The 23,469-nt window shown below is 40.5% G+C and overlaps 1 protein-coding gene and 1 pseudogene across 5 annotated transcripts in view; one reads left to right on the forward strand and one right to left on the reverse strand.

The window, feature by feature from the left end:
- Positions 1-307: 307 nt before the first annotated feature.
- Positions 308-23,469, forward strand: part of C11H6orf89 (chromosome 11 C6orf89 homolog) — a 46,796-nt gene continuing 23,634 nt past the window's right edge. The window contains exons 1-4 of one of the 5 annotated variants that reach the window (XM_058306657.1): positions 400-456; positions 10,784-10,832; positions 19,291-19,498; positions 19,943-20,156. In XM_058306657.1, coding sequence (XP_058162640.1) covers positions 19,310-19,498; positions 19,943-20,156 — 403 coding nt within the window. In that variant the 5' untranslated portion in view covers positions 400-456; positions 10,784-10,832; positions 19,291-19,309. Of the gene's footprint in view, positions 960-10,783; positions 10,833-19,290; positions 19,499-19,942; positions 20,157-23,469 lie in introns of all 5 variants that reach the window. The other 4 variants (XM_071218436.1, XM_058306656.2, XM_071218437.1 and 1 more) reach the window with 4 other exon arrangements.
- LOC101423071 (ELL-associated factor 1 pseudogene) lies at positions 13,739-14,498 on the reverse strand (annotated as a pseudogene).

The following is a 23,469-nucleotide window of genomic DNA, read 5'->3' on the forward strand; positions in this document are numbered from 1 at the left end:
GGGCGTAGAGGTGCTCTCCACTTACGCACCCCTCCCTCTTCCTAACACCTAACACACTGCTGGCACGTAACAGGGGACTCAATAAATGCTTGTGGAACGAATCGCTTCAACCAGGACGTCTGTCAGCCCAGTGAGAGGAAAACTCTTGACGGGGACAGGCCCTGCGGCGAATCGAAGAGGACCTGCCACAGCACAAGACCGCCGCCAGGGAGCGCAAGAGCGCGAGCCGTCCAGATATCGCGACAGTTCCCGCGAACGCCGCCGCGTCCGGCCCTCTGTTTTTGGCGGAAGTGCGGAGAGGGAAGACAGCCTAGCCTGAAGCGCGCGGCCTGGCCTGGGCGCGGAGGCTGCTTCCGGGTTGCGTGCCCGGAAGCAGGAAGTTGTCAGACCAGCCGTTTCACCCGGCGGCCGCCGTTTTAGAGGCGGGAGGAGCCCGAGGGGGCGCGGGCCCCGCATGTGAGTGATTGGGCCCCGAAGCCGGGAGGGGGGAGGCCGCCCTGTGACAGCCTCGCCGCCGCGCCCCTCTGTGACATCCTGGCGCAGGCGCTTCCTCGCCGCTACTGCCACCTCTACTCTCCGGTGGCCCCTTTTCTGAGTCTCTCGCGTTTTCCTGGCTGACAGCGGCTCCCCCGGGGTCGTCACCTTTAAGACATCCCCTTTTTTCCTTGGCTCCGCACGGGAGAGCAAAGCGGGGTCGTCCTTGATTGAATTTGTTTCGGAGGTGTCGCGCAAGGTCCAGAACTTGAGCGGTGCTTGCGAAGTCCAGATTTCCCGGCCCTTTTGACAGATTTTTTTTTTTTTTTTAATCCTGCGGGCAGAGCAGATTACCCGCCCGGTTCCGAAACAACTTTTTCTAATAATTGTATGTGTGGAGGCAGCATTTAAAATACGGACTTGTTATACGATAAACTTGGCATCTCGGCTTTCAGAAAGGAGTATGACTTGGTTTATTGACACTGGTAAATGAACTGTTTCTACTCGCCTTTTAGTATAAGAAAATGCCTGCCTGGTGTTCTTTAGTATTTTAGGGCCGTTAACCCTGCTGGCCACACTGTTTGTCGTTTATGTAGTCACCTATTACCTTTTAATAAATACTCCAAGATATTTAGTTTTCTGGCTTTTTCTGATTGCTCATTTGGTAGTTCCCATGGTGGGGTTTCCATGGGCATCTCTTTAACAAATTCATTGATTTGAATTTGAGTTGTCACAGTTTCCCTCTAAGGAAAGACATGCCTTAGACTACATTAAACTTCGCTATATTAAAGTTTTGGCTGAAGTTTCATATAGCCCAACTTCATACCACAAAGAGGCTGTCTCCCCTATCAGGCCAGTATACCTTGGACTGAACATTTTCAAGATCCAGTTTGAATCCCTATTCTTCCACAGCTTCCCTACAACACCACAGAAAATTGTCCAAATGCTAAGGTTTCTAACCTACTCACCTAAACTCATCAGGCTGATTCGTTTTTTTAATGAATAAAAATTAAAATAAGCCATTACCTTCACTGTGCCATTAATGTGGAGCGACCCAGGAGAGGATGAATATGAGAACTATATATAAAATGTAGAGGATTTAGTTCAGTGGTGGGGATGAGGAAGGAGGAGAGGTTTTAAATTTGGAGGACTAGCATTTCCATTAATCAGGAAAGGATATAAAGGAGAAGGTATTGTATTGCAGGAGAAAAGTTATAAGTATGTTTATGGACATCTTGTAGGAGACTACGGAAAATGTGGTCCAGGGTGCCTGGGAATTATTAGATAGATGGGCCTTGAGCTGCAGAGAGTTCTAGACTGGTAAGAGAGAGACTTGGGAATTACTTCCTAATAGCTGTTAAGTAAAGCCATGAAGGGAATGAGAAGAGGGCCAAGGACAACCATAGAGAATACCAGCATTTGGGGGCTTATACTCTGGGAAGAGAATAGGTGAATTTACGAGTACTCGAGGGAGATAATAGGCAAGTGTCAACTGATGTGAACAAGTCAGGTAAAGTGATAACTGAAAAATGTACTTTGGGCTTGACATTTAGAAAGCCATTGATGACATTACAGAGAACAATTTCAGAGGAGTGAGGGGGATAAAAACATGATTTCCATGCTTAATGAAAGAATGAAGACCTGAAAAACAAGAAATTGAGCTGATGACTTTTTCCCCCCTAGGATCTTAGCTTGAAAGGGAAGTAGAGAATACTGGAAATCAGAGGGGAAGGATTTTTTTTTCTTCTTTTGTTAGAGTCTGGGAAAGGTGAAGATAGGAATAGATAGAGGTAAGTTTAAAAATGTGGTGCTTCTATTTCAAATATGTCAATATCATAAAAGACAAAAGTCTGGGGGCCTGTTCTAGATTTAGGCCAACTGCAATTTGTGAACAGTGGTTTGATCCTGAATTTAAAGTTTATGGACTTTTGGCAGTCAGGGCAATTTAAATGTGGACTAGATATCAGGTGATATTAGAAAGTCATTAAGTTTCATAGGTATAAAGATGCCTAAGGTTATATAGAATAATCTCCTTACTCTTAGGGGATGCATGCTGAAATATTTAGAAGTGATATTGTGATCAACTAACTTTCAGATGGTTTGGTAAAAATATGTGTGTGTATATGTATATATTTGTTATAGAGAAAGAGAGAAAATATTGCCAAATGTTAACAATTGGCTATCTAGATGAAAAGTATATTTCAGTGTACTATTTCAGTTTTTCTAGAGGTTTGAGATTTTTCCAAATAAAAGGTTGGGAGAAAAATGTGGAATTAAGGATGTGTCCACGTGATGGCTGTTACTTTCTGAAATAGGAGATGACGTATTTTTCCAGAGTAAGGAAAGTATTAAACACTTCAATAGATGTCCAGGAAGAGTTCCGTTACGTTCAAGTGATGGTAAAAGTGCAAAAAACAATTCCCTTCATTGCAAATTGTAAGTGCTTATTACAGTTTTAAATCACTATTCTTTTAAATCATGTTAATCATTTTAATGTTTGGTCATTTTTCCTTTAAATATGTTTGTGTTTTCTTTAGTGGTTTTTGCCACAATACAAGAACCATTTTTTTTTCCTTCAGTAGAACTTATCTTCAATGAATGGGATTCACTGGATAAAATAAAATGAAATATATATATATATGTATAAAACACTAAAGAATAGATACCATACTGCATAGCTAGCATAATACAAACAAACCAAATAGGGGAAAAATAAAATTCATTATTACTCTGCATATTGTTCCTGTTGTTGAGGATTGAGACTGACTTAAATGGGCTTTTGAAACTTCCTTTCTGAACTATAGTTTCCCCTTTTGTGTTTTAACTAGCTGAATTGGTCTTTCATCTTAGAATTGCCTAGCTGACATAGCTATTTAAGTTTGGAAAACCGAGAAACTCCAGGAAATGTCACATCAGTGTTTAGGATGTATTTGCATCAACAGGAGAATTAATTCTCTGTAGAACAGGACAAAGGAGAAACTTACCTATACTCTGGCCTGTTCTTTTAACTTGTTTTCTGCTTTGCACATTTTTATGGTGAGGTTCTGTCAGATATGCCCCTGCCCTGTTTGTTCGTAGACTGTGGAACATGAGGTTATAGAGAGCATAGCATCAGAGCTGTCAGTTGCTTCCTTCTAGCCCTGAAGTACTCCCAAAGTGAAATAGCCCCCTGGTTTACTTTCCCCAGGCTCTCTGTAGCACAGCACTATTCACATTTTGGACTGGATAATTCTTTGTTGTGGGGAGGCTTTTCTGTGCATGGTAGGAAGTTCAGCAGCATCCTTGGCCTCTTCCCGCATGCCAGTACCCCTCCAGTTATGACAAACATATCTCCAGACATTGCCAAATATCCCACGGGGGAGCAAAACTGCCACCAGTTGAGAACCACTGATCTAGCCAGTGCCAAGAGGAGTGCTTATCATCAGGATCCCAGATGCTCTTAGAAACTTCACAAAATTGCTACTACCTTTCTGATAACATGGGGAATGTATCAGACTCCCCAGGAAGAACGATGTGCAGCTTGCAAAAATATATTCAGTACTGTTGGGAAGCGGATTTGGCTCAACGGATAGAGCATCCGCCTACTACGTGGGAGGTCCAGGGTTCAAACCCAGGGCCTCCTGACCCGTGTGATGAACTGGGCCATGCGCAGTGCCGATGCATGCAAGAAGTGCCGTGCCACGCAGCGGTGTCCCCCACGTAGGGGAGCCCCACGTGCAAGGAGTGCGACCTGTAAGTCGAGTCGCCCAGCACGAAAAAAGTGCAGTCTGCCCAGGAGTGGTGCCACACACACGGAGAGATGACGCAACAAAAAGAAGAGACACAGATTCCCGTTGCCGCTGACAAGAATACAAGCAGACACAGAAGAACACAGAGCAAATGGACACAGAAAGCAGACAACTGGGGGGGGGGCGGGGAAGGGGAGAGAAATAAAAAATAAATCTTGAAAAACTAATATATATATATAGATATATAGATATATATATTCAGTACTGTAATATCATTGTATAGTTGAATCACCAGAAAAACAAAAACCCAAGTCTGTTGGTTTTTTGTTTTTTGTATTTTTTTGGCAATACAAACTGGTGGTTGAATGAGATTTTTATGTCAAAAGAGGGCAAAGGTTTACAAAGGCTGCAAAAGAGTCAATCTAAGATGGTCTTCCTTTTTTCCTCATCTGGACTTCTGGCCTGCTTCACCTCTGTCCTAAGGACACCCATGTGGTATTCCCTTCTCCTCCCAAAGATACTCACTTCAGATATTTTTACTGGAGAGGTCTTGCTCCTAGAAATCCCGTTGTTCTCTTTTCTGCATCCTTTCTGGTCATGTGCTGAGTTTTAATGGGTTTGACTAGGTGTTGTTAGAGAATTTATTGTAGTCTATTTAAATGAACATTATCTTTGCCTCCTTTTTTAGAATGCCTTTGTTAATCAGGAAAATGGCATCTCTGGAATCGAAATGTGATTCAAAAATGTGAAAAAATGTTAAAATAATATGTCTCATTTCCAGGAACCATTATAGTCAATCACTTTCCAGTTCTCAGCCACTCAGCTTTGAGTTCAAGGGGCATGGAGTTGTGGTTTCAGGATTGCCCGCTAAGAATAGGAAAATACTTGGTAAGGAAGGCAGCATGCATAAAGATTAAAAGCACCAACTTTGAAGTCAAACAAACTTTCTGAGCCTTGTATCAACACCTGTCAAGTGGGATTAATCACACCTACCTTGTGTATTGCTGTGATGATTCACTGAGATGTTTCTGGAGCGTTTAGCACAGCGCCTGGCTTATAGGATAGGAAGAGGAAATGGTAAAATAGGAGTGCAATTGGGTATTTCTTTTTGTTTCTAATGAAGTAATTTTTTTCTCTTCCTGAAGTGTTGATAGTCTTAGGATTTTAAAGCTACAGGGGATATTAAAGACCTTTGATCCAACACTTTTACTTTTTGGATGAGGATATAGACCTGGAAAGGTGAAGTGACAGCCAAAATCACTTAGGGATTGGCACAGCTTGGCCACAAGAAGCACAGGCCTCTTCTCCCCCAGTCCAGTCAGCTTCCACTTCTGCAGCTCTAATCTTCAGATAGAACTCTGTGGAGAACCAAAAAGTCTCTCTGCTTGTGTGGCAAATAATGCCTTACTTCTTCCTTGGGGTGCCATGGCCCTCCATGGCTACACATCTCTGACTTTTTGCATGCCCAGTTATATTCCTTAGGAGTAGTTGTGGGTTTTTTATGATTACAAAATGAATACAGGAAAAGTTAAGAAAATAGGAAGAAACAAAAAATAAAAGCTATAATCTCAACTCCAAGAGATCATCTACTGCTGGCTTATTTTTAATTGGAGATGCTGCATCTTAATTTCTGTTTGTTTTTTGTTTTTGTTGCTATCGTTAGCATAGCTCTTAATGCTTTGCTCCTCCTCTACGTGGCCTCTCATGATTGGTTTAGTGAAGAGTGTGTGTTGAAGATGAGGCTCAGGCTCAGGGTAGTAGCCGTTAAGTCAGTCCTCCACCTAGAAATTAAGACATTTGAACTAGTGATCTCAAATGATTGTTCTGTTTTATGTGTGCTAACAAGAGGTTGCATGTAGTTTACAGTGGTTAAGAAATGCGTCGAGAGTCTCTATTGAAAAGAACCTTTTATAGAAGGATTCCTAAAAGAATCCTTTTATAATGTGAATTTTTACTGTCTACCTCCAGTTTATTATTTGGGCAACTATCACCACAATCTAAGTTTAGAACATTTTCATCACTCCAGAAAGAAACCATTAACAGTCATTCCCCATCCCTCACAGCCCCATCCCAAAGCAACCACTAATGAACCTACTTCTGTTTATACAGATTTGCCTATCCTGGACTTTTTATATAAATGAAATCATATAGTATGTGATGTTTGTGACTGTCTTCTTTCACTTAGCATAATGGTTTTGTGTTTGTTTTTTAAAGATTTACTATTTATTTTTATTTCTCTCCCCTCCCCCCCCAGTTGTCTGTTCTCTGTGTCCATTTGCTGTGTGTTCTTCTGTGACTGCTTCTATCCTTATCAGCTGCACCGGGAATCTGTGTTTCTTTTTGTTGCATCATCTTGTTGTGTCAGCTCTCTGTGTGTGCTGTGCCATTCTTGGGCAGGCTGCACTTTCTTTCGCGCTGGGCAGCTCTCCTTACGGGGCGCACTCCTTGCACGTGGGGCTCCCCTACGCGGGGGACACCCTTGCGCGCATCAGCACTGCACATGGGCCAGCTCCGCACGGGTCAAGGAGGCCCATGGTTTGAACCGCGGACTTCCCGTGTGGTAGGCGGACACCCTGTCCATTGGGCCAAGTCCACTTCCCTGCTTTTGTTTTTAGTTTTTATTGTGATAATGGATACACTACATAAAATTTCCCTTTTAACCACTTTAATGTGTACAATTCGGTGTATCAATAATGCTCACAATAGTGTGCTACCAACACCACCATCTGTTAGCAAAATTTTCCCGTCACCCAAAATAAAAACTCTTTCCCATCAAGCAATAACTTCCTGTTTTCGTTTCCTATGCTGCTCAAGCAAATACCATGAAAATGGGTCAAGTTAAACAATGGAAATTTATTCACTCACCGTTTGAGGCTGGGAAAAAGTCCAAATCAAGTCATCATCCAGGTGATGCTTTCTTCCTAAAGACTGGCATCCTGGCACTGGCTGCTGGCAATCTTTGGTGCTTATCACATGGCAAAGCACTTGGTGGTGTCTCCTGGTCTCTCCCTTCTCCAGGTTCTGTTGATACTTCAGCTTCTTGCTTCCTGTGGCTTTCTCTCTGTCTGAATTTCATTCTGCTTATTAAGGACTTCTGTTATAGGATTAAACCCCATCCTGATTGGTCTGGGCCACACCTTAACTGAAGTAACCTCATTGAAAGTTCCTACTTATAATGGGTTCACACCCCAGGAGTGGATTAAATTTAAGAACTTGTTTTTCTGGGTACATACAGTTTCAAACCACTACATTTCCCATCCCCCCACCCCCATCCCCAGTTCCTGGCACCTGTAATCTACTTTTTGTTTCTGTGTATTTGCTTATTCTAGGTATTTCATGTGTGTTCAATCATATAATATTTTTCCTTTTGTATCTTGCTTATTTCACTCAACATGAAGTCTTCAAGGTTCACTTAGCATGTTTTCACAATTCATCCATGTTATAGGATGTACAGTGCTTCATTCCTCTTTATTGTCCAGTAATTTTCCATTGTATGGATATACCATGTTTTACTTATTCATTTGCCAGTGTCTAAAAGATGGACATTTGGGTGGTTTCCACTTATGGACTATTGTTAACCATGCTGCTATGAACATGCATGTACAAGTTTTTAGACATATGTTTTCATTTCTCTTTGGTACATATTAGCAGTCACATTATTGGGTCTTGTATCTCTATGTTTAACTTTCTGAGGAACTGCCAAACTGTTTTCCAGAGCAGGCGCACCAGTTGCAATCCTACCAGCAATGTCCAATTTCTCCACCTTCCTGCAAGCACTTGTTATTGTCTTTCTTTTTTATTATAGCAGTCCTAGTGGGTGTGAAGTGGTATCTCATGATTTTTTTTAGAATTTTTCCCCTCCCCTCTGCCCTGCTGTTTTTGCTGTCTGTGTTCATTTACTGTGTGATCTTCTGTGTCTGTTTCTTTTTTTTAATGTAAATTATATTTGTATATTTTCACAATACAATAAATTATATATTGTATATTGTATAAATATAATATATTTATATTTGTATATTTTCAAGAATTAAATAATCACTTAGGCATTTTTTATTGTTTTTTTTTAAAGACACATAGATTACAAAAACTGTTATGTTAAAAAATATGAGAGGTTTCCATATACTCCCCCACCCCACCCCCACTCCTCCCACATCAACAACCTCTTTCATCATTGTGGCACATTCATTGCATTTGGTGAATACATTTTGGACTACCACTGTACTGCATGGATTATAGTTTACATTATAGTTTACACTCTGATTTAATTGGTCTGGGTTGGGGCTCAGGTATAAGAATCTACTAAAAGGTCTCTAGGTCATTCTTTTTTTTTTTTTAAGATTTATTTTATTTCTTTCTCTCCCCTTCCCCCCCCCCCCCCAGTTGTCTGTTCTCTGTGTCCATTTGCTGCATCGTCTTCTTTGTCCGCTTCTGTTGTCAGTGGCATGGAAATCTGTGTTTCTTTTTTTGTTGTGTCATCTTGTGTCAGCAGCACCATTCCTGGGCAGGCTGCACTTTTATTTGCGCTGGGCGGCTCTCCTTACGGGGTGCACTCCTTGCGCGTGGGGCTCCCCTATGTGGGGACACCCCTGCGTGGCAGGGCACTCCTTGCGTGCATCAGCACTGCGCATGGGCCAGCTCCACACAGGTCAGGGAGGCCCGGGGTTTGAACCGTGGACCTCCCATGTGGTAGACGGACGCCCTAACCACTGGGCCAAGTCCGCTTCCCTCTAGGTCATTCTTACATGCATGCAGGGTTCAGAACCAGTGAACGAAAAGATTAATAGTCATAAAGAGGACCAAATAGGAAGCATTAGGAGACATGCTGCCAAAAGAAGAGATATGCTTATGTATGTGCTGGTTTGTGGCATGTGAGGCCTGTTTTTCTCTGCTGTTTCTCTGCTGGACAACAAGACAGTTGTTCTCTACCCTGCAGGTGACAGAATCTCCTTACTGAAAGAATACACATGTACCATGCCAGGGCTTTTTGAGTTTAGAGGCACTTTGCAGATGAAGTATGTGGAATAAGAAAATATTATACATTTTTTAAAAAAAGTCTAATAGAAGAGAATAAGAACCATTCTTCCTTATACTAATGAAGAAAAATATTCTTAACCCAAGCACTTGTTAAAAAAAAAAAGCTATTTAATTTCATTTTATAAATGATGCAGAGAAAACTGTTTGTCACTTTGTTTTTTACCTTTTATTCTCTGGCCACTGTGAAACCATCTGGCTTTAAAATAACTATGAGAACACAAACTGAATTCACTTTGAAAGTAGTTATAGACCTTTGGTCTTTTAAATATACAAAATACAAATAAAGTACCCCTAATTTTCTAAAGTTATATTGGAGGAAAAGCATGAAGACTGCAATCTGGAAGGTCTAAAGTGCTTCCAGGCTATGGTTTTGTGTTTTCTGAAATCTGTGCTCTGCCAGGAGCAAAGTTTATCAGCGCATGTTCCGCACGGTAAATCTTGCCTTTAGTGCCAGTCCCTCCTCTTGTGCTGCTGAAAGGTCTGTCTGATGTAACTGGGAAGAAATAATTGATCAACAATACTCTCCAGGTTCTGTTTCATTGTTTGTTTTTTTGTATTGCTGACCTTCATTTTTAAAATTTAAATATAGCAATCTTTTTTTAAAGGAAAGAAAACAAAAACTTTACACAATAAATATTCCATGTAAATGTAAACATGCATGTCTACCTCATAATTAAGTCAAATAAACTTTTAGGCGTAAGTTTTTTTAAAAATACCTTTTAAAATTAAAGTTAATAGAGCACAAAGAACGTTACATTAAAAAACATAAGAGGTTCCCATATAACCCACTCCTCGCCCCCATCATTTTTATAAATTGTATTTTTTTGAAGATATGTACATCTCAAAAAATAGGCATAAGATTTTAAAAATCACTAAGGAAGAAACTGAACCCAAAACAAATAATAGGAGCAACAAAAACACACATTTCGTAATACTTCAGTTGGTCTTGTCTTCCAACCTAATCGTTAAAGGGGCCTGAGTTGTGAAAATCCTACCTTCCTTGCAAAATGAAAACAATCAGTTTGGCTATACCTAATATACAGGCACACAACAAACGAGTTTCCTTTCAAAATAGTGGAATAAATACATCACACATATGCAAGCATCCTGCTGAATGAGCCTTTGAAACTGGGAAGTAGAGACTTTGGAATTTTCCAATTTTCCCACCACCAAAGCACATACATGCACATTAACACCACTCACAGGAAAAAAAAAGATTCTGCTACAGAAACTAATTAATTAGTTAATGAATGGTATTATTATAAATCTTTAGTATTACATTTCCCCAAATCATGCCATTATTGTGGCTTGCCACGGCCCCTTGGACACCTTGAACTTAAGTTTTCACACCTCACCTAAATAACCCACAGTATGGTAGACATTGTATAGCGCAAATAAATAGTAATTTGAACAATTCAGTTAGACTTCACAATCGTGACTATCAGCCTGGATAGTTTTCAGCTGTTTCTTAGTGCCTGGAATGTTTTCTCTGTCTATACCTAATCTTGGAACTCCACTGGTTAGTATTCTGTCTCTTTCCCTACCAGGCTCTAAGCATCTGAATGTCTATTCCGGTGGACACCCGAGGGAACAGAGGTGAGGATGTGAGCAGCTAATACCTGCTTTTAAGAGGTTCACACCAGAGTTCAAGCAAGAGTACACACACAGGACACTCCATATGGATTGAAATGAACAGAGGACAAGCCCTTGAAGATGGTGCCTATGGAGTCTTGGGACTGGAGATTGGAGAGGGGGACGAGTGCCCTGCAGGCTGAGGAAGGAGACTGAAAGAAGGCACAGAGGCAGGAAGAAAAGAAGTCCATTTTGGTTGGTACAAGGGTACTTGTGAGAAGTAGTCTGTGAGGCCAAATTCCAAGATTTTGGATTTCCAAGAAGAAAAGAATCTCTGGTGGGTAAAATGGGAATGGGAGAAAGAGTACCACAAAAAGATTTGTGCAGAGACCAAAACTAGAAGCTGTGTAGAGAGTAACTGCAGTCAAGTAGGATGGATGGAAAGCGAGAGGGTCTGAAGCTCAGAGAGCTTGACTCACCAAACCCAGTGCCACATGCAGGCACTTCCTATACAAAAAAAAACAAAAACACATCAGTTCAAGTCTCCCAATCATGACCTTCACCTTCCCTGAGCCGTTGTCATTACCAAGGAATTATAACTCAACTATTATTAAATTCATGCCATAAAGTCCCCTGAGACCTCGTGATAGGCTGAGAATCCAACACAAGTCACAGGGGTATACGCTTGGGTCGGGTGGTGAGAGCGTGCTGCCAAACAGTGGGTCCCCGCATCCTGCCACATCTCCAGCTCACCAGGTCACCATGTGGATGGAACAGTTGACTATGTGGCCCTTCTCTAACCAAAGCCCCCACCATGGATCATCCATTTCTTTTCTGGGTCCAGAATGTTTCCCTCCACTGGCTGGGCAGGGAGGAGCCATGCATGTGGAGGGACCTGGGAAAGGAAAATCATTTTTTTTAATGTCCTGATGCCCATTGAACCAAAGAAAAGATAGGAATTTCTCAGGACACAGTCATCCAAACTACAGAAATGGGCTACTCCATACTAATTATGGAATGACTTATCACATTCACTCAATATGGAACATTTACTAATGATCAGTTTCTGGAAATAATGCATTCATGAAACTGCACACTGCAGAAGGCAACCTTGTGACTTTCTTCCAGTTATATATATAAGTACAAATCAATCTGGAAGTCGAGCACAAACGTGGAACAAAAGCATGAGCCAAAACACCTCATCAAAGAATGTGCTCACATCAAAGAATGTGCTCATTTCGTACTATAGCACTCCTATCTAGATTCTCGCTTTTGGAAACTTATTGCTAGATCACTTGTGCAGAGAAGTTTCTTCACTATAGCTTTTCCATTCCCCACTGCACCCTGCTAAACTCCAGTGACTGAAGAACACTTAGATCTATGTGGAATAAAAAGCCCTAGTATAATTGAGTCACATGTCAGCACAGAGGCTGCTGGCTTAATCTGCTCGCCCAGCCTCATTCATTTAGGGACTGTTTGGTTCTAAATTTGAATTGGAAGCACTCAGCACTTTTGTCTCTTTGGAATCCAGTAAAAACTCCATTGTATGTTTAAAGTCCCATGTATAAGAATTTCTGGCTCCCAACAAACGAGAGGCAAAGAGAGAGCAGTGGGTAAGCCTGGACTGGAGGCAGGAGGCCTGCCACAAACCAGCTGAGTGCTTCATTTTCCTGTGTGAGGGGTCAAACTAGCAGATGGCTAGAGCACCACCCAGCTGGCACTGGAGAACTCTGTCTTGAAGTGCAGGTCCATAGAGGCTTGTCAGACTGAGTCAGACGAAACTTCCTTACCACTTTGTATCAACAGTTTAAAGTGGTTTCAACATTCTTCTATGCTGTTTAAGGTTTCCGTCTTCTACCCCTCAGAGACTTTCATTTCACTCATATCGACCACTTGGTCAAACTGAGGTTTAAAACTGAATCACTAATTTGGAGGGAATGAATCCCAAAAGAAAAAGATTATGTTTATAAATTAATCTGTCCCTTTGGGTGTGATACCCTTCGCATTAAATTCAGTTGAGAGGTATTTGACTAGATTACTTGATAGGATTGCTTTAGGCCTTTTGATTTGACCAGGTCAGTGAGGCATGACTCAGATTGAATCCCTGCTCCTTTGCCAGGTCTAATATAAAGGGCCTCTCTCACTCAGACACAAGAAGCGAGAACTTTGTCTCTTTTTTTTAATCCTGCCATGTGACAGAAAGGAGAAGGCTAAAACAGCTAAGGCCCCAGGGACAGGTAAGCCATTTGCCTGGTAGCTTACAGCTGAACTTGGGAAGAAAGCAGAACAGCTGAGACTGATATAGGAGATCCTAAGAGATAAACCCTGTGCCAGTTTGCAGCTGAAATCAGGAAGAAAGCAGAGCAGCTGAGTGAGCCTGAGAGAGGACGCTCAGAAGGGTAGGAGAAACCTGAGCAGAGATCGGCAGCCATCTTGCTTCACCACGTGGCAATACGCCAGGATCCAACAGTAGCCGATTTTGGTGAGAAAGTATTTCTGATGGTGCCTTAATTTGGACTTTGCATGGCCTTGGAACTGTAAGCTTTTACCCCAAATAAACCCCTCTATAAAAGCCAACAGATTTCTAGTACTTTGCATCAGCAGCCCGTTGGCAAACTAAAACAGGAAGATGGGGCCTTTGAGTAACCTAGACCAGTGCACATTTGTCTGCTTTTCATTTACAGTTTCTGTTAGGTCATCTATAGATCTACTTGAACTCTGAAATATGAGATTATTCTAAAAACACATGAGAAAAGCATCCATTACTTCAAAGTGAAAGATTTGAATATCTGAGAGTCTGGAGTCTCAAACTCCTACAACAGTCACTGATCCACAGCATTTTCTCCGTGGCAATGGACTCTGTGCTAAAGTAGCCCAGTCTTGTAGCATATGTGCGCACTAAAAAGTAGATTTTGAAAAAAGATCTGGCTCTAGTTATCACTGTTACTGCCAGATTCGCTCGACTGCAGGTCATTTCTGAAGGTGTTGTTAGGCCAGCTGCTTCCTTGCTGCTTGCTGGTTCCGTTGATGAAGGTGGGCCTGCTAGTGTGCAGGCAGCAGAGGAGAGGCCAGGGCATTGCCCTTGTCTCCACTGCTGGAGCTGTCATCCCTGCCCCAGGAGCTCTCGAAGTCTGAGGAGCTGCTTCCCACTGCTGCCGCTCATCTGCTCAATAATGTCTACTTTGACCATCAGCTCTCTTTTTATGTCATCCCGCTGAGGTTTCACAGGAGAAATTTTGGGTCCAACTGGAGGCTTCCTTGGAGCACTGAGTGTCATTAGTGGTTGGGGCGGTGGTGGCTGTGATGGCTGCAGGGGTCGAGTGGACTACTGTCCCATTCAGGCCTGGGTTTTACTGCTCCCCTCACCTCTTGATTTCTTGACCTGAATGCTGCTACTGAGTTTTTCCAGCATGTGTTCACCAGTGTCATGATTAATAATAAGCACACAGTCTTTCTGATAAGGTTGTTTGTTCCTTTTGAACACAGTCATTGGTGCAGGTCCAGGGATCTGTGGCAGCATAATTGTGACTTCATCTCTTTTGCCAACCTGAAGCTCTCCTTAACAGGAAGTGTCTACAGATGCTGGCTTAAACTCATAGTGAATGTTGTGAAAGGAGGCACAAAGTTGCTTCTCAAAGATCTCTTGAGCTGCAGGCAGTGCTCCTTGCAGTCCAGCAGAGGTTGACACATCCATTCATGGCCCCATGTGGGTGTTACGCCCTGCCCAGAGCTTCCCTTTCTTTTAATTTTAGTAAATTACCAGTAGTAGATACATTTTATTGATTCAGGAATCATTTTAGATGCTCTTCGTATTTCAGATTCCCATTGGGAAGCTGCTGTACTCTAGACTAGTGCACCTCAAAGTGTGTTTGGTGACCAGTGCTGTTTTATAAACTTATTGTTACTAACCCAAAATTATATATCATTTAAAAACTTGTATTGTGTGGTGACATCATCAACATAGCAACATAAGATATCCCCTGAAAAAGTCTTCCCTCAGAATCAACTAATAAAAGGACAAATCCCACTTGCCTAGAACTCTGGAGTATGACAGAGATTGGAGAAGGACTCTACAAACATTGAATCAAAGAAAAAACAAAGAAATACACACCAAAATCAGGTAGAAGATTTACGTTCCAGACCCACCAGGCCAGACCCCTTCCCATTACTTGGTCCTGCAGAGCTTAAGAGTCACACAGGCAGCACGACCTGGGTCCCTCCTGCCAAGGATGCTGACCATAGACCCCAAAACATGATTGAAAATGAAAGGCTGGAAAAAGTTCATGCAGATAATAATCAAAAGAGAGCTGGGGTAGCTATACTAATATCAGACCAAGTAGATTTTAAGTCAAAAGCAGTTACAATAGATGAAGGGCAATATATATTAATAAAAGGGTCAATCCACCCAGAAGAAATAACAATCTTAAATATCTGTGCCCCAAGTATATGAGACAAACGCTGGCAAAACTGAAAGAAAAATAGTTACCTCTATGGTAATAGTTGAATACTTCAATACACCATTCTCATCAATAGTTAGAAAATATAGGCAGAAGATCAGTAAGGAAACAGAACAAGATAAATGAACTAGATCTAACAGACATACATAATTTTGCACCCTGAAATAGCAGGATATACATTTTTTTAAGTGTACAGATCACTCTCCAGAATAGACCACACATTGGGTCTCAAAACAAGTGTCAGTAAATTTTTAAAAATTGAAATCCACAAATATATGGAGGTTAAATAACATATTCTTAATCAAATGGGTCAAAGAAGAAATTACAAGAGAAATCAGTAAATATCTTGAGATAAATGAAAATGAGAACACAACATATAAAAATTTATGGGATACAGCGAAGGCAGTGCTGGGAGGGAAATTTATAGCCCTACATGCTTACATTAGAACAGAATAAAGAGCTAAAAATCAAAGACCTAACTGCACACCTGGAGGAACTTGAAAATGAACAGCAGACTAAACCAAAAGCAAGCAGAAGGAAAGAAAAAAAACATTAAAGTAGAAATAGAGAATTTTTAAAAAGCATTAAAAAAAAGTTGTTTCTTTGAAAAGATCAATAAAATTAACAAACCTTTAGCTAGATAGGCAAAGAAAAAAGAAGATGCAAATAAATTCAGAAATAAGAGTGAGGACGTTGTTACTGACCCTACGGAAATAAAAAGGATCTTCAGAGGATACTATGAACAACTGTGTACCAACAGACTAGACAACCTAGATGAAATGAACAAAGTCCTAGAAACACACGAACTACCTACACTGACTCTAGAAGAAATAGAACGTTTCAACAGGCCAGTCATCAAAAAGCTCCCAACAAAGAAAAGCCCAGGACGAGGTGGCTTCACAGGTGACTTCTACCAAACATTCTAAGAAGAATTCATACCAATTCTCCCCAGACTCTTCCAAATAATTGAAAAGAAGGGAGCATTAACCCATTCTATGATACCATCATTATCGTAATACCAAAGCCAGATAAAGATACTACAAGAAAATACAGACTACTTTCTCTTATTAATATAGATGCAAAATCCTCAGCAAAATCCTTGCAAATCTAAACATTAAAAGAATTATACATCATGATCAAATAAGATTTATTCCAGGTATGCAAGGATGGTTCAACATAAGAAAATCAATGTAATACATTACATTAACAAAATAAAGGGCGAAAAAACATGCAGTCATCTCAATTAGAGTAGAAAAGGCATTTGACAAAATCCTGCATCCTTGGGGGAACAGATGTAGCTCAAGCAGTTGAGTACCTGCTTCCCACATGGGAGATCCTAGGCTTGGTTCCTGGTGTTCCTGAAAGAAAAACAATGAACAGACAACAAGCAAAAAAGAAAAGAAAAGAAAAACCCAACTAGCAAAAACAATGAGCAGACGAGGGAGCAGGTGGGGGTGGGGTGGGGGGAGATCCAACATCCTTTCTTGATAATAACACTTAGAAAAATAGGAATTTAAAACTTTTTCAACATGATAAAGGGCATATATGAAAAACCCACTGCTAATATCTTACTCAGTGGTGAAAAACTGAAACCTTTCCCTCTAAGATCTAGAACAAGACAAGGATGCCCACTGTCACTACTGTTATTCAACATTGTACTGAAAGTTCTAGCTAGAGCAATTAGGCAAGAAAAAGAAAGAAAAAGCATCTACATTGGAAAGGAAGACATAAAACTTTCACTATTTGCAGATGTTATGATCCTATATAGAGAAAGTCCTAAAAATCTACAGCAAAGCTACTAGAACTATTAAAAATGAGTTCAACAAAGTGTGGGGTACAAGATCAACACTCAAAAATTAGTAATGTTTCTGTATACTAGTAATAAGCAATCTGGGGAAGAAATCAAGGGGGAAAATGGATTTATAATAGCAACTAAAATAATAAAATATCTAGGAATAAATTTAACCAAGGATGTAAAGAACTTATACACAGAAATCTACAAAACTTTGCAAAAGAAATCAGAGAAGATCTAAATAAATGGAAGGACATCCTATGTTCATGAATTGGAAGACTAAATATTGTTAACATGTCAGTTCTACCCCAAATGATTTGGAGATTTAGCACAATTCCAATCAAAATTCTAACAGCCTGCTTTGCAGAAATGGAAAAGGCAGTCATCAAATTTATTTGGAAGGATAAAGGGCCCCTAATAGCCAAAACCATCTTGGAAAAGAATGAAGATGGAAAACCTACACTTCCTAACTTTAAAACTGATTACAAAGCTACAGTGGTCAAAACAGCATGGCGCTGGCCCAAGGATAGTTATGTAGACCAATGGCATCAATTTGAGAATTCAGAAATGGACCTTCATATCTATGGCCAATTGATTTTGTTTTTTTCTTATTTTATTTAATTTTTAAATTATTATTATTTTACTCTCTCTTCTCTCTTCAACTGATTTTTTATTTATTTATCTCCCCTTTCCCCCTACCCAATTGTCTGTTCTCTCTGTCCATTCGCTGTGTGTTTTTCTGTTTCTGCTTGTATTCTTGTCAGTGGTACTGGGAATCTGTGCCTCTTTTTGTTGTGTCATCTTGCTGCATGAGCTCTCCGTGTGTGTGGTGCCACACCTGGGCAGGCTGCACTTTTTTTGCACGGGGTGGCTCTTCTTATGGGGTGCTCTCCTTGCACATGGGGCTCCCCTACATGGGGGATACCCCTGCATGGCACAGCACTCCTGTGTGGCACAGCACTCCTTGCGTGCATCAGCACTGCGTGTGGGCCAGCTCACCACACAGGTCCAACTTTTTAAAGGTAAGTAAGTGGATGTGGCTCAAGTGATAGAGCTTCCGCCTACCATATGGGAGGACCTGGGTTCAAGCCCCAGGGGCTCCTGGTGAAAAAGAAGAGAAAGCGTGCCTGCGCAGAGAGTCAGTGCCCGCGTGAGTGCCTGCGCGAGTGCCCGCATGAATGCCCGCGTGGTAAGCCAGTGCCCGTGCAAGTGAGTCACGTGGCAAGGTGATGATACATCAAAAGAGAGACAAGGAGAGAGTCAAGGTGAAGCGCAGCAGAAACCAGGAACTGAGGTGGTGAAATTGACAAGGAACTTCTCCACATCAGGGGTCTCCAGGATCGAATCCTGGTGAATCCTGGAGGAGAGAAAATGAGAAGAGAAGACAACACAGACAGCAAAACCAGCAGGGCGGGAGGAGGGGAAAAAGGAAAAATAAATAATAAAAGAAAAGAAGAAAAAAAAATGAAGTTCTGATTCATGCGGCAACATGAATGAACCCTGAAGACATCATTGTGAGTGAAATAAACCAAAAACAAGACAAATATTGTGTGATCTCATAATAGGAAATAATTAGAAAAAGCAAACTCATAGAGTCAGACTCTCGTATATAGGTTACCAGAGACTGGGATGGGGAGAGTGAGTGGAGAGTTAATGCTTAAATTGTGTAGAGTTTCTGTTTGGGTTGATTGTAAAGTGTTGGTAATGGATGGTGGTGATGGTAGCACAGCATTGTGAATGCACTTAATATCATTGAATTATATATGTGAATGTGATAAAAGGGGAAATTTTAGGTCATACATATGTTACTAAATAATCCTTTAAATAAAATAGGACTGAACAATATTAGTAAAGTATTAATATAATTAATATTAATAATTAATATAATTATAAAAATGTTCTTTCGTGAGTTATAACAAGTATATCACACAAATGCAAGGTGATAATCACACAAATGCAAGGTGTATGGGAACTCTAATATTTTATGTATTTTATACATAATGTTTCTGTAAACCTACAGCTTCTCTAATAAAAAAATTTAGAAAGTTGAGTGGCAATTTCACATCATCTTGACATATTTACTGTTGTTCACAATTACACTGTCTGAGGTAGACTGGGGGGAAACATGCTGGTCTTTCCCCACCGACAGCATTGTTCTCGAGGCAATAGCTTTGAAGAGGAAATAATTTTTAAAAACATTTTTCTTTCTACATTTATTTTCCTTTTCTCTCAGGGATTTTGTACTGGAAGACATGGATGTTGCTGCCAATGAATTCAGCATTTATGATAAACTTTCAGAAACTGTCGATTTGGTGAGACAGACAGGCCATCAGTGTGGCATGTCAGAGAAGGCAATTGAAAAATTTATCAGACAGCTGCTGGAAAAGAATGAACCTCAGAGGGGACCACCCCAACATCCTTTCCTTAAAGCTGTGTATAAGGTAAAATGCTCTCACTTGGAAATAGTTTGGAGCACTAACTCTTCATCATTCGTTCTACATATTATTGCTGATACATCACTATTGAACCTTGTTTTTTCCTGTGAATAAGCCTTTGCTCTTGTTATCATGTGTAACTAAGAAATTTTACTATTTTGTTAAACATCGTAGATGAATGCTGTGTGTTTATAATTAAAATATATATGTATTTTCTAATGGTGGACATGTCCCTGATTGTTTTGGTAGAAGCTTTGTGAACCTTGAAATCTTTGTAGTTCTCAAACATCAGATGCTTTCAGAAGTCATTATAAATGACTTTTGTATGAAAGTGGATTAATTAAGGCACATTGGAAATAAGAGAAGAGGGTTGTTTGTTCTTTTTTCCTTGACACTGAGGTGAATTGTTTGCTGGGACAATTATTAATCCTTTCCTATCTTTCCTTGTAGGTCCTGGTAACCCTGGGATTAATCTTGCTCACTGCCTACTTTGTGATTCAACCTTACAGCCCATTACCACCTGAGCCTGTGCTTTCTGGAGCTCACACCTGGCGCTCACTCATCCATCACATCCGGCTGATGTCCTTGCCCATTACCAAGAAGTACATGCCAGAAAATAAGGAAGTTCCTCTGCATAGGGGTGATGAAGAAAGACCCTTTTCAGGTACACTGCTACACTTACTATTTATGAGATAGTTTTCATGACGGGAAAAGAAATTTATTGACATCTAATGAGAGGCACTTTCACTGTATTGTATCATTTAATTCATTCCTCACCAAAACTATGGGATGCCCCAGCACCCCTCACAGTGCTCGTTTCCTGTGTTTGAATGAATGATTGATGTGCGACTTAAAAATTGTAGAAAAGAATCAACTCAGATTACAGTTTATGCAAGTAATATGATTACCCTATTAAATCTTGTGAAGAGTTGAAAAAAAGAACAAAAAAACCCAAACTCTATAGTATAGATTTTATTGTCCCTATTTTGCAGATTCAGCAACTGAGGCCCAGAAAAACTAAAAAGTTTGCCAGAGATGCACGGCTGGTAGATCCAAATTTAACCCCCCTGACTACAAAACACGTGGGGTGGGGACAAGTATGTTTGCCCATAGAAAGGATTTGACTGTATCTTGTTCTATCCCTTTCTTTCCCATAACCTCTATTCATAATAGATATTTAATAAATACAACCAATTTATTGAAAGTATCTGAGTCCAACTTGGTTTTACCCAGCTTCTCTAACAGTCCTTAGTCTTTTGGTCTAGGTTTATGTGTAGGTGTATTCTACTCTTCCACTTTACTCTTTCCTCTCTTTCTCACAGTTCACTTAATTTAGAGCGTATAAATTTAACATTTTTGCCAATAACATTAATTTAAGAAACATGTTCATAATCACAGTATGTCAGTGGCAGTATAGGACAGACCATTTGAGGGGTTTCCCTTTTTACATTTTTAATATTTTTTACAGAGTTCTCATATACTACCCTATAAATAACACCTTGCATTAGTGTGACACATTTGTTACAATTCATGAAAGAACATTTTCATAATTGTACTTTTAACTCTAGTCCACTGTTTCCAATAGGGCTCACTGCTTGTGTTATACAGTACCATGTTTATTTCTTTTAAAATTTTTGTTCTAGTAACATATACACAACCTAAAATTTCCCCTTTTAACCATATTCACACATATAGTTGAGTGCTGTGAGGGGTTTCCTTTTGAGAATAGCGTAAGTGGTAAGACCTGAAATTTATTTTGGGGGAGAGAATAGAGGGCTATTATTTGGGGATTTTTTTTCCTTTGGTGGTGTTTATCTTACTTGTCAATATGAAAGATTATGGAAATTAATATACAAATGTATTACAGAATTTTTTTGAGTAAATGTGTTTTTTAGTCTGGGTTCTCCAGGGTAACACAATTGACAAGAGATATCTGTAAATAAATGTCTTACGGAACTGTGAGGATGCGCAAGTGCAAATTTCCTAGGGAAGGCTGCAAGCTTGGGACGCCAGTGGAAGGCCTCCCTGCATCCTCTGGGAGAAGCTGGCTAATTGGAGTAGAGATGGAAATTCTCTCTTCAGACTGCTGAAGCGTCACTCTTCCTTTTAAAGCCTTCAGCTGAGTAGATGTGTGGTCTCATGTTGAAGCAGACTCCTCAGTTGATGGTCGACGTCATTGGCCACAGATGCAGTCAGCGTCCTGCCGATATAACTCCACGGGCCAGCCTCACAGGAACAGTCAGGCCACTGCTTGCTTGACCAAACTGTTGGCCACTAGTACCTGGCCAAGGTGGCACATGAGCCTTCATCATCACACTGTTCTGAAACCTTTAGGATCCTGAATAACCATTGAGGAAATATGTTTTCTCTCCATTGTTGTTTTCAGAAAAAAATGATGAGTTGAAGCTTTATAATCATAATGTCATTCTTTAAGCCAAGACCTACTCAGACGTAAAAATCATCACTTGGATTGGGTCTCCTTTGAAAGCTATTTTTGTATACTTGAGGAAGTCATGGAAAGATTTCCAAAATTTCACAAAAATCTGAGGAAGGGAACATTTTAAAACAACTCAACTTTGTGATTTTTAAAAAATTGACATTTGTATATTTAGAGTTTTTCATTCCATATATAAGTTCCTTTTATTGTTGGGCAAGTTGTTTTTGAAACACCTCAGGCAGAGCTCAAAAAATGAAATTTCCAGCTCCCATCCAGAAGGTTCAGAGCATCTGGGGAAAGAGGCCAGAGAAACTTGTCTGTTCAGCCAGCCACTGCTGCTTCCTCAGGCTTAGCTGTCTCGAACCGCCTGTCTTCTCTCACAGTCTCCCTCACACAACTTCTGTTCCTTGGCACAATGAATGCCTTTGAGAGTTAAGCATTCTTTAAGACCTGCTCGATGGTATTTATTTTCTTTCCTCCCATCCTATAAAGTAAATCTCCACAGACTACTGGCTTACGAAATGAGGGACCGTCAGCAGACACTGATCCTTCATTCTGTAAATTAGAGTTTAAAAATTCAAGAAATGTTAATGTCTTGCCAATAAACTAGATAATTTAGTCTACTTCAAGTTAATATTTTGCCTTAAAGATGGAAATAAAATGAGTCCTTGGAGTACAGTCCTAAAGAGAAAGCAATGGAAGGGTGTGGTTTAGCTCTTAATGGTGTTGATTCTATTGTAAGTGCTGTTTCACTTATAAATACAGATGTTGATGTACTCACATAATTCTGAGAAGCTGTAGACATGTAAAACTAAGATTGTTTTGTATAGCATTTAGAAGGAAACTTAAGAATGTGTAATGATATAAGAAGTAAATAGAGGGAAGTGGATTTTGCTCAACTGATAGAGCATCTGCCTACCATATAGGAGGTCCAGGGTTGAAGCATGTGGTGAGCTGGCCCACACGCAGTGCTGACACGCTCAAGGACTGCCCTGCCACGCAGGGGTGTCCCTCATGTAGAGGAGCCCCACGCACAAGGAATGCGCCCTGCGTGAAAAAAGCACAGCCTGCCCAAGAATGGCGCCGCACACACAGCTGACACAACAAGATGATGCAACAAAAAGAAACACAAATTCCTGGTGCTACTGATAGGGATAGAAGTGGTCACAGAAGAACACACAGTGAATGGACACAGAGCAGACAACTGGGGTGGGGGGGGGAAGGGAGAGAAATTAAAAAAAAATAAATCCTTAAAAAAAAGTAAATAGAAACACACTGGGAAGAATTCAGTGCAAGAAGGTTGAACTGCTGGGTCTGTGAGAGGGTGGGAAAAGTGAAAAAAAATCTTATGCCTAATATCTTGTTACCAAAAAAACAACTTCAAATTAGGTTTACTTCAAATTAGGGTTACTTAGCAATAACTCTAAAGTAAGTATGGGGGGGGAAGCAGACTTGGCCCAATGGATAGGGCATCCTATCATCCGCCTACCACATGGGAGGTCTGCGGTTCAAACCCCGAGCCTCCTTGACCCGTGTGCAG

Source organism: Dasypus novemcinctus, chromosome 11 (genome assembly GCF_030445035.2).
Source record: "Dasypus novemcinctus isolate mDasNov1 chromosome 11, mDasNov1.1.hap2, whole genome shotgun sequence".
Lineage (NCBI taxonomy): Eukaryota > Metazoa > Chordata > Mammalia > Cingulata > Dasypodidae > Dasypus > Dasypus novemcinctus.